We start from the raw sequence: 16922 nt of genomic DNA on the forward strand, positions 1-16922 counted from the left end.
AGATGCAAGAGCGAACAACATCACTTTGCATGGTAATCTGAAAGGGGTAATCTGAAAGTGGTTAATAAAGTTTAGGAAAATACTTCACTCCTGTTCATTTTACAGTAAGTATATGAACATCATATAAAACCTTCGCTTTTAAGGTTACTTACACAAAATGAGCTGAAAAATGCGTTTGCACAAAAAATGATCTTTGTTACATATCATTGTTGTGATAATTCCTGTTCACCCCTGTGTCTTTGCTCATTTAAGGAACCTTTTTTCTAAAAAAAAAAGTACCACAATATAAAACAAGGAAAGCTATGGTAGTGCGACTTCAGTCCCCTTTTCTTCAACATAGTCAAGTATTGTTTCTTCTAACAATAAAATACAATTATGGATCTGGGATTGGAGCACTCTTCACTGGGTGAAGAATATGTGGGTAAAATTCTTCAGTGTTAACTAGTGTTTAAACATTTCTATTTTAGATTTGTTCTGTCAATTTATTCTGCCACAAAATAACTATGGCTGCAATTTTCACCACTGTCACTATCAGGCCAATTTAAAAGCAGAATGGAAATCGAGCATTAGTGTGAAAACAATATTCTTCGTTGTTTCAGGAGCTAGGACTTTTTTTTGGATATTTTTATTGGCATTTTCAATTATACACAGTAAAACTTTGTGTCCAATGTTTACAGCTCGTGCAGATTTTATGTACATACAATCTTTCTTGGGTGTTTCCTCCCCCCCCCCCCCCCCCCAACCGACCCCTCCTTGGTATCCCCCTCTTTCATTCAGGGTGTTCTGTCCCCCACCTCCTATTCTCAACCCCCCCACCACCGCCCACCTTCCCTTTATACTTTATGATGCCGGCCTTGTGAGTTCGGGGGTGAGTTCGGGGAGGGGGGGGGGGGGCTTTACCACCCCCAGCCTCTCCCCCCTCGCATTTCCCTGTAGTTTCCTCCTCTCTTCCTACCCCTTCCCCTTAGAGTTGTATATATCTGTCTGCTTGCTCCCATCTGTCGCTTTTTCCCTAGTCGCTGTTGGCTTCGAACAGGTCGGCAAACTGCCCCCATGCTTTGAAGACGTTTTCTTCTGACTCTCGGATGTTCTTGATCTTCTCCAAATGGAGAAATTCTACCAGGTCAGCGAGCCAGTTTGCAGCTGTGGGTGGTGCTGCTGATCACCAGCCAAGCAGGATTCTCCAGCGTGCGATTAGAGAAGGAAAGGCTTGGGCCGAGGCCCTCTTCCCCACGTGTAGCTCTGGCTGTTCTGAAACCCTGAAGATTGCCACTCTCAGGCACGGCTCCACCCTCACAACCGTGTACATTGCCTCAAAGAAGGCTGTCCAGAACCCTATAAGTTTGGGGCAAGCCCAGAATACGTGGGTGGGACCTCTCTGGCACCGTTCACATTTATCTTCCACCTCCTGTGAAGAACCTGTTCAATCGGGCTCTGGTCTCTGTGCATCACTTTGAACTACATGAGGCTGAGCCTTGCACAGGAGGTGGAGTTAGCCCTGCTTAGTGCTTTGCTCCAGAGCCCCAAGCCCACCTCTGTCCTCAGTTTGTCTCCCCATTTACATCTTGCTTCATCCAGTGGCAGTCTCGCTCTATCCAGTAGCTGTCCGTAGATTTTCCCGTAGTTTCCCCCTTCCTTGCTGTTTATCAGGTCCTCTAGTAATGTGGTTCCCAGGGCACTGGGGTATCCTGATGTCTACGTTCCTGTCCTGTCGGTAGTTCCAGGTCCTCCGTCAATTCGCTCAGTGCCACTAGTCTGTGTCCGATGTAAAAGTCCCTAATTGTTCGCGTCCCCCCGGTTCTGTCTCCATTTATTGAAAGTGATGTTGAGCATGGCTGGTGGGAACTTATGGTTTCCGCAGATATATGGGGGACATCTCAGTCAAACCGAAATGTTGCCTCACCTGGTTCTATGTCCTTAGTGTAGCCACCAGAGTGGGAGTGTGTCCCGTTTCTTTAGGTCCCTTTTGACTCCCTTGGCCACGCTGGTCAGTTCCACTTGTGGATTTGTGTCCAATCCCAGGCTATTTGGATCCCCAGGTGGTGGAACTTGTTTTGGGCTAGTTTGAATGGGAGCCCCTCCAGCTCTGTCCCCCCCTCCCCCCGTTTGGGTTCGCCGGGAATACCTCGCTCTTGCCCAGGTTTATAACCGAAGAAGGACCCGAACTCTTTCAAGAGCTGCATGATTGCTCTCAAGCCTTCCTGCATTTCCAAGATGTAGAGGAGCAGATCATCCACATAGAGTGAGACTCAGTGCTCTCTGCCTCCCCTTTGGATGCCCTTCCAGCTTTTAGTGGCTCGCAGAGCGATCACCAGCCGTTCAATTGCTAGAGAAAACAGGAGCGGGGACCGTGGGTATCCCTGCAGAGTGCCTCTGCGCAGCTGGAAGCATTCAGAGCTGGTGGTGTTGGTTCGAACGCTCGCCTTCGGGGCATTGTACAGGAGCTTTGTCCAGGTGAACCCTGCTCCTAGCCCAAACTGCTCCAGTACCTCGAGGAGGTATTTCCATTCGCCTCTGTCAAGGGCCTTTTCTGCATCCAGGGGTACGATCACCTCTCATGTTCTCGTGCCCCCCCCCCCCCCCCCCCCCCATCGTAGTTAGCAGTCTATGCAGCTCACTCTTTACAAAAACTCCAATATGTGTATCTGATCACAAGTGACGAAGCTTCCCTCGGTTTCTTCCCCAACCCCAGAAGTGAAGCAACAGCTCAACTCTGCAAAGACTCTGGCTGAGTTCACATAAATAGGATCATTGCTGTGGCAAAGTGTGAACAATTGTTGGAATGTTGAACACTGGATAAAAGCCCAGTGGTAGTATTGGACATTCGAATATTGTATATTCGGTAGTATTGTACCTTAGAATTGGAATGTTGAATATTCTTTCAAGGCTCTGGTTCAGACAATCCTTGCTTTCCAGTGAATTTAACCATTTGAGTTATGTCTAGGTAAACTACAACATTTTAAACATATATTCCATCAACCTTCCTCCATCATCTGCACTCCAAAACATGACAGCATCTTAATCAATTTCAGTGGCACTCATCTGTTGAAGAGTAAGGTACAAAAAATGTTGGGTTCATATTGGGCGAGGTACAGATAGTGACGGCTCTGTGCTATTCCACTTTAATTCAGTGGAGAATGTATTTCAGGTTGAAATGTTTTCCTTGGCAGTTGATAGCCAGTTCCTGTTCTCAAGATTTATGTAACCAACATTTTTCTTTTTATTAACATTAACCAGGCATGCCTGTCTGACTGTGTACCATCTTTCCTTCCTTTTTAACAGTCTCTTGAATGGAACATCCATAAGAATGAGCTTCCAGACCATATGCCTTCACATTTTTCACAACTTTTAAACTTGTGCAAAGAACTAAAGGGGAAGAATACATTTGTTCTTCCCAATCTTGGGATTGGTTCACAATTGAGATTACACAAAGCAGGCCATGTACTTAACTGGCACAGCTGATGTCACAACTTTGGTTTGCTTATAACCAAGCCAATCAAAACCTGACCATGCAAGTGGAACTCCCAATGAAGATGTATGGCACAATCTAACTCGGCCTCACCGTATCCAACTCAGGACGAGACGAGGCTGGTAGTTGTCACGTGTCGCGAGATAAAATGTGAGGCATCATGATCTGGATGCCGCCCACTGAGGCCGGGACCCAGAGTTGCATATTCAAATTAGCAGTGAGGCTCAATTGAGTATGTCTACGCTGGATCTACCCAGTGTGGGGACCCAATGGCTTCACCTTGGAGACCCTGAGCGGGCACTGCTTAGAACTGGTTTCCACAAATGTGGACCAGGCATACCGGCACTTGGGGGGCTCCCAGGCGATTGGGGGTGCCCGGGTATTGTGGTACCTTGGCACTCTGCCACTTGGGCAGCATGCCACTGCCAGCCTGGCAGTGCCAGGATGCCCAAGTGGTATCGCAACGTTGGCAGGACCTTCTTATTGGTGAGCTGGGATGTTGGGGGACTTCGGAGACCGCAGTGTGGAGTCTAGAGATTGGGGCGCCATGATCTCTTGCTGCACTGGCGAGCGCAGTTCATTATTGCAGGAAATGAGACTAAGTGCAGCCTTGGCGGGGCGTTCCTCACCGAGGCCCAAGGCGAGGCGCTCGATGTGGGGCTCTGTTTCATTTCCGTTAAATCGCACCCGTAATACAGACACTGAAATAATTATCAAGTGGGAAGCACCAAGTTTGCTCCAAATGATGAAAATCCTTTCACCCAGCATCAGCCTTTCTTCACTAAGCTGCAAATGCATGACTAAATAAGACTTGAAATATAATGAAAGTAAAAGAAAATACAAAATACAAATACAAAAGAAAATCGGGGGCACGGTAGCACAGTGGTTAGCACAGTTGCTTCACAGCTCCAGGGTCCCAGGTTCGATTCCCGGCTTGGGTCACTGTCTGTGCATAGTCTGCACGTTCTCGCCGTGTCTCTATGGGTTTCCTCCGGGTGCTCCGGTGTCCTCCCACAGTCCAAAGATGTGCGGGTTAGGTGGACTGGCCATGCTAAATTGCTCTGAGTGTCCAAAAATGTTGGGTGGGGTTACTGGGTTATGGGGATAGGATAGAGGTGTGGGCTTAGCTTGGGTGCTCTTTCCAAGGGCCAGTGCAGATTCGATGGGCCGAATGGCCTCTTCTGCACTGCAAACTCTATGAAACAAAAAGCGATGGAACGGCTAAAAGTGGGACGAGAAAGAGGCCAGAATTAAATGAGTGCAAGTCTCAGAGGAAGTGACGGGATTGGAAAGTTGAGGCCATGGAGGAATTCGAAAATAAGGCCGGGGGGGATTTCACAGAGTTTCCATTTTTATTTACATCAGCCGAAGTTGCTGGTGGATTTTGTTTCATGAACTGTCAAAAATACAGCAGGAAAAACTGCCATTGCAGTTGGTAGGTTACCCTTTACTTTTCCTTCCTGAGATGACGCCCTGCTGAAAATGGCAAAATTCCACCATAAGAATTTAAAATCTCAGTGTTGCCAGCATGGGAGCCAAGGTAAGTCAGCAAGCACAGGACTAAGACAAAGCTTCTGACTTTGAAGTACTATCAACTGAACCATGGCTGGCAGTACCCAACGTTTACAAAATAGCTTGACAGATCAGAAACAAACCTGTTTCAATTAATGCAGAAGTTTTTAGTAAATTTTGTATTTACTTAAATTTTGTATTTCGTAATAAAACCTACTGCTTAAAAATTGGGATAGTGTCCACATAAATCAACCTAAGTATTTCCCCTCTCTCCACTCCCCTCCATAGAACATGGCAGATTTATTTATAACTATGGTGTACAACCCCCCCCCCCCCCCCCCACCCGAAAACACATTATTTGGGTAAGAAAATACTTAATAAATTGTTTAACAATTTTTCTTGAGCCAAAAAGAAGAGATTTTCTTTAAAATCCTACGACATGGATAACCTTATTGTGATTCATGAACACGCCAGCTGCTACCCGTTTAGTAGCTCTCAAATTTTAGCTTGATATTGACTTTATCAATTTTCTCATCTCCCAACCTTCATCAGCTTCCATTAAGGATGATGAAGGTCAAGTCACCTTCAGTTTGGAGAAATAGAACAATGCTGATTGTTAATCCAATAAAACAGTTATGAATCTCAGTACCCACTCACCAGTAATTTCATCAGCTAATCAATGCATCATGTTACCCGATATAGTCTACACAGCAGATAATCTTGCAATCTATCAAGGCATGTCCTATGTTCGCGATTCAATACAATGGCCCCTCAGCTTATTCAACCGTTTGTTCAATTCTGTGCAATATATCAAATGCTTAAAACTACCATTTTGTATGATGAATTAATACAATGCGAGCACACAAAGGGGTTGTAATTCGCATAATTACCAATAATTAACCAATCAGAAATAACCTCTTTATTTTGACACAAAAACTAAACAAAAGACATTTGTAGAGTCCTTTTAATGTACTAAAACGTCCCAAAGAGCTTCATAGGAGTGTAATCAGACAAAAAACAAGCTAAAGGAGACATCAGAACAGACAACCAAAGGAGTTGCTTTTACGCAGTGTCTTAAAAATAGTATTTTTTAATCACCTGAATTGCCCTTTGAAATAAAAATTAAACTTTTAGACTGTCAATCCTGATATTTCAGAGTCAGTGAAGTAGCAGACATGGTTACCTGGTATGGGATGACAAGTCCTGGGGCATAGCACAGAACACAACTCAAAGTACAATGCAGAGAAATGGAAATTAACTACAGGCCTATGTGACATAAACCAACCAAGTACAAAGTTCTTATAGTCCGTCTTTCCTCATGCCCATTCTTTCTCATTACAGTGACACATCTTGTGGTCAATAAGAATACAGATACTTTATGGATTGGTATCCCAATACTTAAGCTGCACCCACCAGAGATGCTGTCATTACAATACCCAGTGGACTTGATATTCCCCATAAGTGTGGATTTTTGCAAAATGCTGGTTCATGAGTGAGAAAAACAGTCACACCTGACACCATAACAGTGTGGTAAACACTCAAATAATGCACTATAGATGTGCTGATAGTTGTGCTATAGCGCCAAACAACCCCCAATGAAATATTAGAGGTCTGTGCCTGTGCTTGCTCGACCTGCTAGACTAGAGTACAAATAAAATGTTGACCAAGGTGATATTCGGTCATTCAATATCTCTAACCAAGTGTGATTAAATCATTCCACTGATGAACCAACTGTTTAACAACATGTTTTTCACCCTATGCCAATATGGTGCACTACATCAGTCTTTCGCCCTTTAGTAGGTGTGGGGAACTTTCTATTGACTATTACAGAAAGCATGCTTCGGCACATTCTTTGAATACAGAATGGTGCAGTACAGAGGGATCTGGATGTCCTCGTACATGAATCACAAATTTAGCATGCACGTGCAGCAAGCAACTAGCAAGCCAAATAGATTGTTGACATTTATTGCAAGTGGTTGGAATATACAAGTCCCATGCTGCAACTGTGGAAGGCATTGGTGAGATGCTGCGCATCATTTTGCTTTTCACGTTTAAGGGGGATACACCTGCATTGGAGGCAATTCAGAGAAGGTTCAGTAGTTTGATCCTGGCATGTAAAATTGCCATATGAAGAAGAGTCGTGTACGGGTAAATGAATACTCATTGGGATTGAGAAGAAATGTAAAGTGATCTTAATCTTGGGGCAGCACGGTAGCACAGTGGTTAGCATAATTGCTTCACAGCTCCAGGATCCCTGGTTCAATTCCCAGCTTGGGTCACGGTCTGTGTGGAGTCTGCACGTTCTCCCAATGTTTGCATGGATTTCTTCCAGGTGCCCCGGTTTCCTCCCACAGTCCAAGAATGTGCTGGTTAGGTGGATTGGCTATACTAAATTGCCCTTCGTGTACGAAAAAGGTTAGGTGGGGTTACGGGGATAGCGTGTAGGTGTGGGCATAGGGTGGAGGTGTGGGCATAGGGTGGAGGTGTGGGGACCCGGCTTGGGTCACTGTGTGCAGAGTCTGCTGTGTGCAGTGTGCGCGTAGATTTTCCCCATGTCTGCGTGGGTTTCCTCCCACAAGTCCCGAAAGACATGCTTTTTAGGTCAATTGGACATTCTGAATTCTCCCTCTGGTGTACCCAAACAGTTGCCGGAGTGTGGCAACTAGGGGATATTCACAGTGACCTCATTGCAGGGTTTATGTATGCCTACTTGTGACATTAATAAAAGATTATTATCTATAGTGACAAACAGAAGTCATGTTTCAAGTTGAGATGGTCCTTCATCAGAATATTTGCAGGGTAGATGCTGAAAAGAAACTCCTCTTAGTGCAAGAATCTAAAACCTGGGGCACAGCTTCAGAATAAAGGGTCTTCCATTTAAGATAGAGATGAGATTCTCTACAACATAGGTCTGCGGAGGCCGGGTCATTGAATACATTCAAAAGTAATTGATAACAAATTATTTTACAAAATGAAAGACACTATGGGGATGCAAGTTAGTACATTTTCTTTATCAAGTGCTGCACTTTAAATTATCTGCCTCAGTACCTACTCATAGTAAAGCATTTGAATGCATTTAAACTCTCACCCTCTCAAATGTTTTCATTATTGTGAGAACCTCTATTCACTACCCCTTAACCACCTATATCACAGAGAACCAAAATTATTTTGTAACCATAACCTGAAATCTCTGACATAATTCTAGTGAATCTTAGCTGTTGTTTTCCGTGGCTCCAATATCCTTCCTCTAATGATATGTTCAGAAATGCACACAACATTCCAACCACACACTGCATCAGTTGGGTCAGAAAATTAGCTTGCTTCCTACTTCTATAGTCAAATTCCACGCATAAAATCCCAAATCCTCCTTTGCCATTTTATGGCCTTTCCTACCTGTCATGCACTGTCAATTTTAAAGTTCTAAACATCTACACCCCAACTGCCTTTCCATAAATCCTTCCATCAAAAACAGCAACAAGAAATACTGATCAGTTTTCTCCTCATTAAAACAAATGTGATTTTTAGAAACAATTAAAATTCATGCTGAATTTTAAGCCTCCAAAGAGTATGACATTGGATTCAACCAATGAGAGTCTATTGCTGTAATCCAACACATGTGGCGAATAGCGGCTTTTCACAGTAACTTCACTTGAAGCCTACTTGTGACAATAAGCGATTTTCATTTTCACACTGGACACAATGGCAGAGACAGACAGACAGACAGATGGGATGGGGCAAATTAGTTTCAGTCCTTTCAGACTGCATCCAAAGATACTTTGGGAAAAAAAAATCTTTATTGTAATTGTACATGTTTCCCAGACTGCATTTTCAACAGATTCACATTATTAATCTATGGTAGTTCACTAACAACTCTCATTGAATAGTACAATTCAGCAATTACATAAACATGTGCTTCTAAAGCCACACTTTTCACTAGTGGGTACCTGTTCTCTTCCTGTTTCTGGAGATCGTGGATGTCCCATCTTTTCGCTTGGAACGGCTGCTTCCAACTTTAATCTTTCCTCTTGAGGAGGATCTTCTGCTAAGACATCTGGCTCCTCATCATCTGTTCGTCCAGATGGGCTGGTCAATTTCTGGCCCTGACCACCATCAGTCCTGAAATCTTGAAGGTCACGGTCCTTATCCACAATGACCCACTCCTTGGAGTCAACCTCCTGCCTGCAGGAGCTTAAATTGACCGCTACAAATCCGTTGCTAATGACAGCATCACCATGCACAGGAGATTCCACAGAGACATGCTTTGAATAGTCTGGGATGTACTCCTCATCAAAGTGCCATACTCTGTTGGTACGAGCAGCAGCTGAGGCCTTCGGAGGTTGTGTCGCAGCAACATCCTTCAACAAGCCCAAGTCTTCCTGAGCCTTAGTGGAGCTGGATATAAAAATGTATATAGTTAACAGGCTTATAAATAAATATTGCGAATAAATAAATCCAAATAGTGCAGGCTGGATCTTTGTTATTTGTCAGATTTCTTCCATTAAACCTGAACAACAAAGACATTATAGCTTACAAAAAAGGCATTAGCTATTAAAATTAATTCCGACTATTAGTCAAACTTCTTATTTATTCACAATACTTTTTCTGACAACTCATATGAGTGGAATACAATATTAACTAATTATGTAGTTTTCTAATTTTTAAAAAACATCTCATTAGATTTTGTTTAAAACTGAAATCTTAAATGGGAACAAGGCACATTAAAGGGTTTCCATACTCATTTTGTTTCAAATTTAGAATACCCAATTATTTTTATTTTCCAATTAAGGGACAATTTAGCGTGGCCAATCCACCTATCCTGCACATCTTTGGGTTGTGGGGGCAAAGCCCACGCAGACACGGGGAGAATGTGCAAACTCCACACAGTGACCCCGGGCCGGGATTTGAACCCGGGTCCTCAGAGCCGTCGGCAGCAATGCTAACCACTGTGCCACCGGTTTCCAAACTCAGAAAATTCTCAGTTAAGAGGATGGTGGTTGGTTAGTGGCTTGACATTTAAGAAATATGACAATTTATTTCAATAATATTTCTTTTACAACCTTGTGTGGCGGAAATTGAGAATTCTAACAAAATAACTCCATATTGATTCAGTGGGTAGAAATATTTCAGGTCCCCTTCAATATAATAGGTATACATTCATATTTTGGAATTAATTTGCAGCAGATAATATTCTGTCACAAGTAGGCTAACATTAACACTTCAATGAAGTTACTGTGAAAAGCCACTAGTCACCACATTCTGGTGCCTGTTCGGGTACACAGAGGGAGAATTCAGAATATCCAAATGACCTAACAGCACGTCTTTCAGGACTTGAGGGGAAACCGGAGCACCCAGAGGAAACCCACGCAGACACTGGGAGAACCTGCAGACTCCGCACGGTGACCCAAGCCGGGAATCAAACCTGGGACCCTGGTGCTGTGAAGCAACAGTGCTAACCACTGTGCTACCATGCCACCCAAGAGAACTGGACAAAACATATTAAATCACATTCCATATCTGACAAAGAAATAAAACATCTGAGATGGACAATATTGAAATAATTAAAAAGAAACCTAATTATTTATTTTTTGGGCAAGTGAACAGAGAGGAATCAAGAAGGCAGCTTGCCCTCAAGAAAATGGTGGTGAGTCACCGTCTTGAACCACTGCAGCCCATGTGTTGTAGGAACACCCACAGTGCTGTTAGGGGTGGGGGGAGAACTTGAGGGTTTGACTCAGTGACAGTGAAGGTACAGTGATAGAGTTCTAATTCAAGGATTGGTGTTGCAACCTGCAGGGTGCTCTCAAGCTTCTGCTGTCCTTGTACTTCTAGGTGGTAGAGGTCTTGGGTTTAAAGGCTATATTGAAGGAGCCTTGGTTAGTTGTTGCAGTATCTCTTGTAAACAGTTCACCATGCTGCCACTGTGTGTTAGTGGTGGAGGAGGTGAATATTTAAGATGGTTCAATGGGGTGCCAATCAGGCTGCCTGTTTTTTCCTGGGCGGTGTCGAGATTCTAGAGTGCTGTTGGAGCTGCACTCATCCAACAAGTGTATTGCATCACACTCATGACTGGTGCCTTACAGAGACAGTAAGATGGTGGTGGTGGCTTTGGGGAGCCAGGGTGTGAGCAAATCTCTGCAGAATTCCCAGTCTCTGCCTACTCTTGTCGTCACAGTATTCATGTGGCTGGTCCAGTTCAGTTTCTCTTCAACTTTCATTGGGACCAAAAGAACTGAAGAAATTTAAAACGGGATTTAAAAGTTATAAAACACTTTGTCAAAAGTGACTCGGAAACAAGACTTCCGGTGACGTCACACGTGGTGAGGACACTCACATCGCAGTTCCCACCAGGATCCGCTTTTTAGAACCTTTTTCACCTGCATTTTTCAGAAACTTTTACTCACCAAAACATTTTTTATTGAATGCAAAGAATCTCTAACCCACTGCAATGAAGAAGAAATAGCACAAGCAACCTACAAAAAGACATTCATCGACAGATTTGGAGGCATGGAGCAGCTCACTCAGGGACAAAATGGCGGAGGCTGCATTGGAGACGGCAGCCTCCCTGATCATCGCAGGCATGCTGGCCAGTATGCTAGCTAACGAATTTGATGCCCACTTTGTGAAGGAGCGGAGGTGGATGAAGAAAAATAATGTAAGTCACTGGGCAATGTCTGGGTGAAACTAGAAAAAACTGCGGTAAACATGGCGAGGTGATCAAAAGCATAGAAAGAACACTGACAAGTCACAGGAAACAGCTTGCCTCACTAGAAGCTGAAATAATGGTGGTGGCTGCTGAAAATAGGAGGCTGAAGGGTAAAGCCGATGACATTGAAAACCGAGCTGGGAGGCAAACCTCAGAGTGGTGGGTTTGCCGGAAGGATTAGAGGGCCCGAACCCAACTGCATACCTTGCTAGAATGTTCGGGAAAATGATGGGTACCCCTCTCCCGGAATTGGATACAGCTCACCGGACCCTTCAGCAGAAACTCCACCCGAACGAGCCACCACGTACAATGATAGTGCGCTTCCACAGTTTTCAGGGGAAAGAACGGGTCCTGAAATGGGCAAACGATCATCGGGATTGGAGGTGGGAAGGCAGTGTATATAGCTGGTCGCGAGAGTAGAGCTGGTGAGAAAGCGGGGGGCCTTCAACAAGAGTAAGGCCTCCTTGTACAAGAAAGGAATTCGGTTCAGGGTGGTGTACCCGATGAGGCTGCGGGTCATGTGCGAGTCAAGGGACTTCCACTTTGATACATCGGAGGAGAAGGACGCCTTCATCAAGAAACATGGACTTGATTCAAATTAATGTTCTGTTTGGCTTTTGACTACTGTAGGTTGAGAGTACATAGAACAGTGCAGCACAGAACAGGCCCTTCGACCCTCAATGTTGCGCCGAGCATTATCCAAAACGAAAATCAAGCTATCCCACCCCTAATATTGGGGTATGCGATATATAATTGTTGTTGTTTGAAGGCAAAACTCTTATCTTTTTCTCTTCGATTTTTGCTTCATGTACGGCTTGGTTGGGGGGGGGGATGGGAGAAAGGTGAATAGAGAGAAAGAGTTGACTCCTATGAAAAGGGTTGATTATTTTTTTGTCTTTTGTACTATACTTGGAGTTATATTCCTCCAATTGGGAACTTAGTCTTGCGGGGATATTGGTATTGAGCGCATCATAGAATTTACAGTGCAGGAGGCCATTCGGCCCATCAAGTCTACAGAGGCTCCTGGAAAGAGGCACTTAAGCCCACACCTCCATCCTATCCCCGTAAAGCCAGTATGGTTGCACTGTGGATAGCACAATCGCTTCACAGCTCCAGCGTCCCAGGTTCGATTCCGGCTTGGGTCACTGTCTGTGCGGAGTCTGCACATCCTCCCCGTGTGTGGGTTTCCTCCGGGTGCTCCGGTTTCCTCCCACAGTCCAAAGATGTGCAGGTTAGGTGGATTGGCCATGATAAATTGCCCCTAGTGTCCAAAGTTGCCCTTAGTATGGGGTGGGGTAACTGGGTTATGGGGATAGGGTGGAGGTGTTAACCTTGGGTAGGATGCTCTTTCCAGGAGCCGGTGCAGACTCGATGGGCCGAATGACCTCCTTCTGCACTGTAAATTCTATGTAAACCAGTAACCCCATCCAACCCAAGAGCAATTTAGCATGGCCAATCCACCTAACCTGCACATCTTTGGATTGTAGGAGGAAACCAGCGCATCCGGGGAAAACCCACGCAGACAGCAGGAGAACATGTAGACTCCACACAGTGACCCAAGCCGGGAATCGAACCTGGGACCCTGGAGGAGTGAAGCAACTGTGCTAACCACTGTGCTACCACACTGCCCGAGGCTCGTTTTATCCTCAGAGTTTTATCCTGGGGGGGGGGGGGGGGGGGGGGGGGGGGGGGGGGGGGGGGGGAAGAAGAGAAGAGAGAGCTGCAGCTGTTGAACTAGTCTCAGGTGGTTCAATTAGCACTTGGTGCATTTGTAAATAGTTGGGGTTGGGATTTGTTTTTTTATTGAGAATTAATATGCACATTTAGGAGAGGTGTTAGTCAGCGCCGGCCCTAGGGTTGCTGGCGCCCCGGGCAAGCTGAACTTCGGCGCCCTTGGGGGGGGGGGGGGGGGGGGGGGGGGGGGGGGGGGGGGGGGGGGGGGGGGGGGGGGGGGGGGGGGGGGGGGCGAGGGGCGGGGCTGAGGGGGGGGGCGGACCCGAGGGGGGGGGCGGTCCCAGGGGGGGGCGGACCGAGCGGGGCGGACCGGGGGGGGGGGGGGGGCGACTTGGGGGAGGGCGGCCATCGCGCATGCGCTGGTTGGCACCGGCCCAACTGCGCATGCGCGGGCCCGAGTCTCTGGCGCCCCCCAGCACATGGCGCCCCGGGCGACTGCCCGAGTTGCCGGTGCCTTGAGCCGGCCCTGGTGTTAGTTGGGGGTGGGGCTAGTTTGCTGATGGTGCTGGGTGGTTTTGGCAGCCATTTTGGGTGGGCCCGTTTTTCATGAGTAAGAACCTGGCGGCCCTTGGTGGTGGAAATGACTAACTCAGGGATGAGGAGAGCTAAGAGGCCTCCAATCCGGCTGGTCACCTGGAACATAAAAGGCATTGGGTGGCCTGGTTTAAAGCTGGAGATGTTTTGCTCACTTGAAGAACCTAAAAACTGATTTGGTGTTTCTGCAGGAGGTCTATTTGCGGATATGGAATCAGGCCAGACTGCGGAAGGGATGGCTGAGCCAAATGTTCCATTCGGGCTTTGATGGACGGGCCCGTTCCACTGAGATCGTAGTGGATCCCAGTGGCAGATTTGTAATGGTCACTGGGTCTCTAGCGGGTACATCAGTGGTTCTCGTGAATTTCTACATGCCGAACTGGGACGATGTGACATTGGTTAAAAGAACGTTGTCTTCCATTCCTCACCCAGATACACACCAGCTAGAGGAGGTAGGTCATTTGCTCTCTTGGGGATGGCCAAGGTGCTCTTGGCCTTTAAAGGAATCACTGGGGGGAGGGCAGGCCTGTGACAGTTTTGCATCCAGTGACAAGGAGTTCTCATTCTTTTCCCAGGTGCATAAAGTCTAGTCCAGGGTTGACTTCTTCTTAATGGGTGGGTCCCTCCTAACCTAGATGCGGAGAGCAGAATACTCTAACTGTCATCACCCCAAGGCCATTGAGTACATTAGATTCCCCTCTGTGGGAAGCCCTCAAAATGGTTGTAAGGGGGGAGGTAATCTCCTTTAAAGCACATATAAATAGGACGATGAGGGTTGAACGGCAACGGGTGGCAATCGAGGTGGATGGTCAATATTCGTCTGATCCTACCCAGAGTTGCTTGCAAATAGGAAGAAGATGCAAGCCCAGTTTGACTGGCAGTCCATTGGGAAGGCAGTGAGTCAACTCCAGTGCTTGAGGGGGATGTTTTTATGAGTATGTGGAGAAGGCCAGCTGTCTTCTTTCTCACCAGTTGAGGTGGCAGGTGGCTTCCTGAGGGATTATACGAATCAAAAACTCAGACGGCAGTTTGATTTTCGCCCCGAATGAAGTCAATGTGGTTTTTGCGTCCTTTGACAGGCACTTCTAGAGGCCAGAGCACCCAGAGAATAAGTGCAGTCATGTTGGCGTTTTTAGATGGGTTGTCCTTTCCAATGGTGGAGAAAGGCGGGAGGAGTTTGTAGCCCCGTTCTGAAGGGTAATGGATCCCATAGAATATAACAATTAACATCATTGATAGTGGACATGGTTAGCAATTCCTCGTCATGATGGTCCTTGCCCCTACCCTCTCTCAGGCTTCTATATCCCTCATTCAAAATCCCATGGAGTGTGATTCTTATAGACCCATATCTCTCCTAAATGTTGACGCCAAATTGATAGCTACAGTGTTGGTGCTGCATTTGGAGCCATGTTTTCCGGAGATGATAGCGGAAAACCAGACAGGTTTCACTAAATGTCGACAATTACGTGCAGCGATTATTGAATATTGTACTTTTCCCCGGTTTCCGAACCAGTGCCTCGGTCTGGTTGGGTGACCTCATGGAGTTTCTACATCTAGAGAAGGTCAAGTACACCATTGGGGGTCGATTGAAAGGTTCTACCCGAGGTGGTGTCCATTCATTTCCTACTTTAAAGAGCTAATCACCATCAACTGTTAGGAGGGAGAGGAGGAGAGGGGGTGAGTTCTCATTGTCAGGGGAAGGGTGTTTCTTTGCTGGATGTTTTTGTATAGTTGGTTCTGCATTTTCTAATATTTACTTTGTAATATCAGCTTTCCACATTATGGTGCATTTTATTTGTTTGTTATAAATTAAAACTCTTCAATATATATTTTTAAAAGGTGAATAGGAAACGGAGGTTGCTGAGGGAGGTGTCCATGATGAGCCGTCATTAATTTAAATTGTGACTAGGAGAGCAAGGGGAGGAACTAAAAGAAATTTAATTATGGAGAGAGCAGTTGAAACATGTGCAGTCATTGCATGCTACAAGAAGTAGCTGAAACAAAGGCCATTGCTTATGAAAGGGAAAATTCAATAAATATCTGAAGCAGAGAAAGAGAGCAATGCTTTTGGCTTTTTGATACAGGCTCTATTTTAAAAATCTCACTACCAACAAGCAACTGCACTAACTTCATTACATCTGCATCACTCTAGTTTAACAATATACTCCAGCTGGACAGACAATTATCCACTGGACTTTTAGATATGTGGCTAAATCAGCCATTAATGTCCCCTGAGGTACTGTCTTAGTCATGTGACAAGGACATGACAGTTTTTTAAAAATCTACCATCACTGCTTTAAAGTGAAAGTGCATCCACGCTTTTGTCACTTCCAGGCTAACAATTCCAATTCTGTTACTCTTCTGGCCAGCCTCCCACCTTCCAGTCTCTGTGAATCTGTTCATGCAAACTTTTGCTGCCGGTATTCCAACTTGCACCACGTCCCATTGCCCCTGTGCTCTCTCTCCCCCCCAATTTTCTGATAATGTGTCTTTATTGCTCAAAATGGTGTGGTCTCCCTGTGGTGCCCAAAATATTAATTAATGAATAGAAAAGCAGGAATACTCAGAATGATAATTAAGTGCAATTCAATGAACAGAATACAAAGAACAGTCCAAGACAGGGACAGGCCCTTTGGCCCACCAAGCCTGCACCAATCATAATGCCTGTCTGAACTAAAACCTTCTGCACTTCCGGGCCCGTATCCCTCTATTCCTCTCTATTTGTCAAGAAGCGTCTTAAGCGTTGCTATCATATGTGCTTCACCACCTCCCCCAGCAGCATGTTCCAGACACTCACCACCCTGTGTGTAAAGAAAATAGCCTCGCACATCCCCTTTAAACTTTGCCTCTCGCACTTTAAACCTATGTTCCCTAGTAATCGACTCTTCCACCCTGGGAAAAAGCATCTGACTATTCACTCTGTCCATGCCCCATAATTTTAAAAACCTCTATCAGGTCACCCCTCAACCT

At 45.6% G+C, this 16922-nt stretch overlaps 1 protein-coding gene across 3 annotated transcripts in view; it reads right to left on the reverse strand.

Annotated features, from left to right (window-relative positions):
- The window catches only part of LOC119955646 (tau-tubulin kinase 2-like), a 355242-nt gene that overhangs the window by 63141 nt on the left and 275179 nt on the right, over positions 1-16922 (reverse strand). For all 3 annotated transcript variants that reach the window (XM_038782088.1, XM_038782072.1, XM_038782081.1), the window contains exon 13: positions 8926-9373. In XM_038782088.1, coding sequence (XP_038638016.1) covers positions 8926-9373 — 448 coding nt within the window. The remainder of the gene's footprint in view (positions 1-8925; positions 9374-16922) is intronic.

This window comes from Scyliorhinus canicula, chromosome 2, assembly GCF_902713615.1.
Source record: "Scyliorhinus canicula chromosome 2, sScyCan1.1, whole genome shotgun sequence".
NCBI classification, from domain to species: Eukaryota; Metazoa; Chordata; class Chondrichthyes; order Carcharhiniformes; family Scyliorhinidae; genus Scyliorhinus; species Scyliorhinus canicula.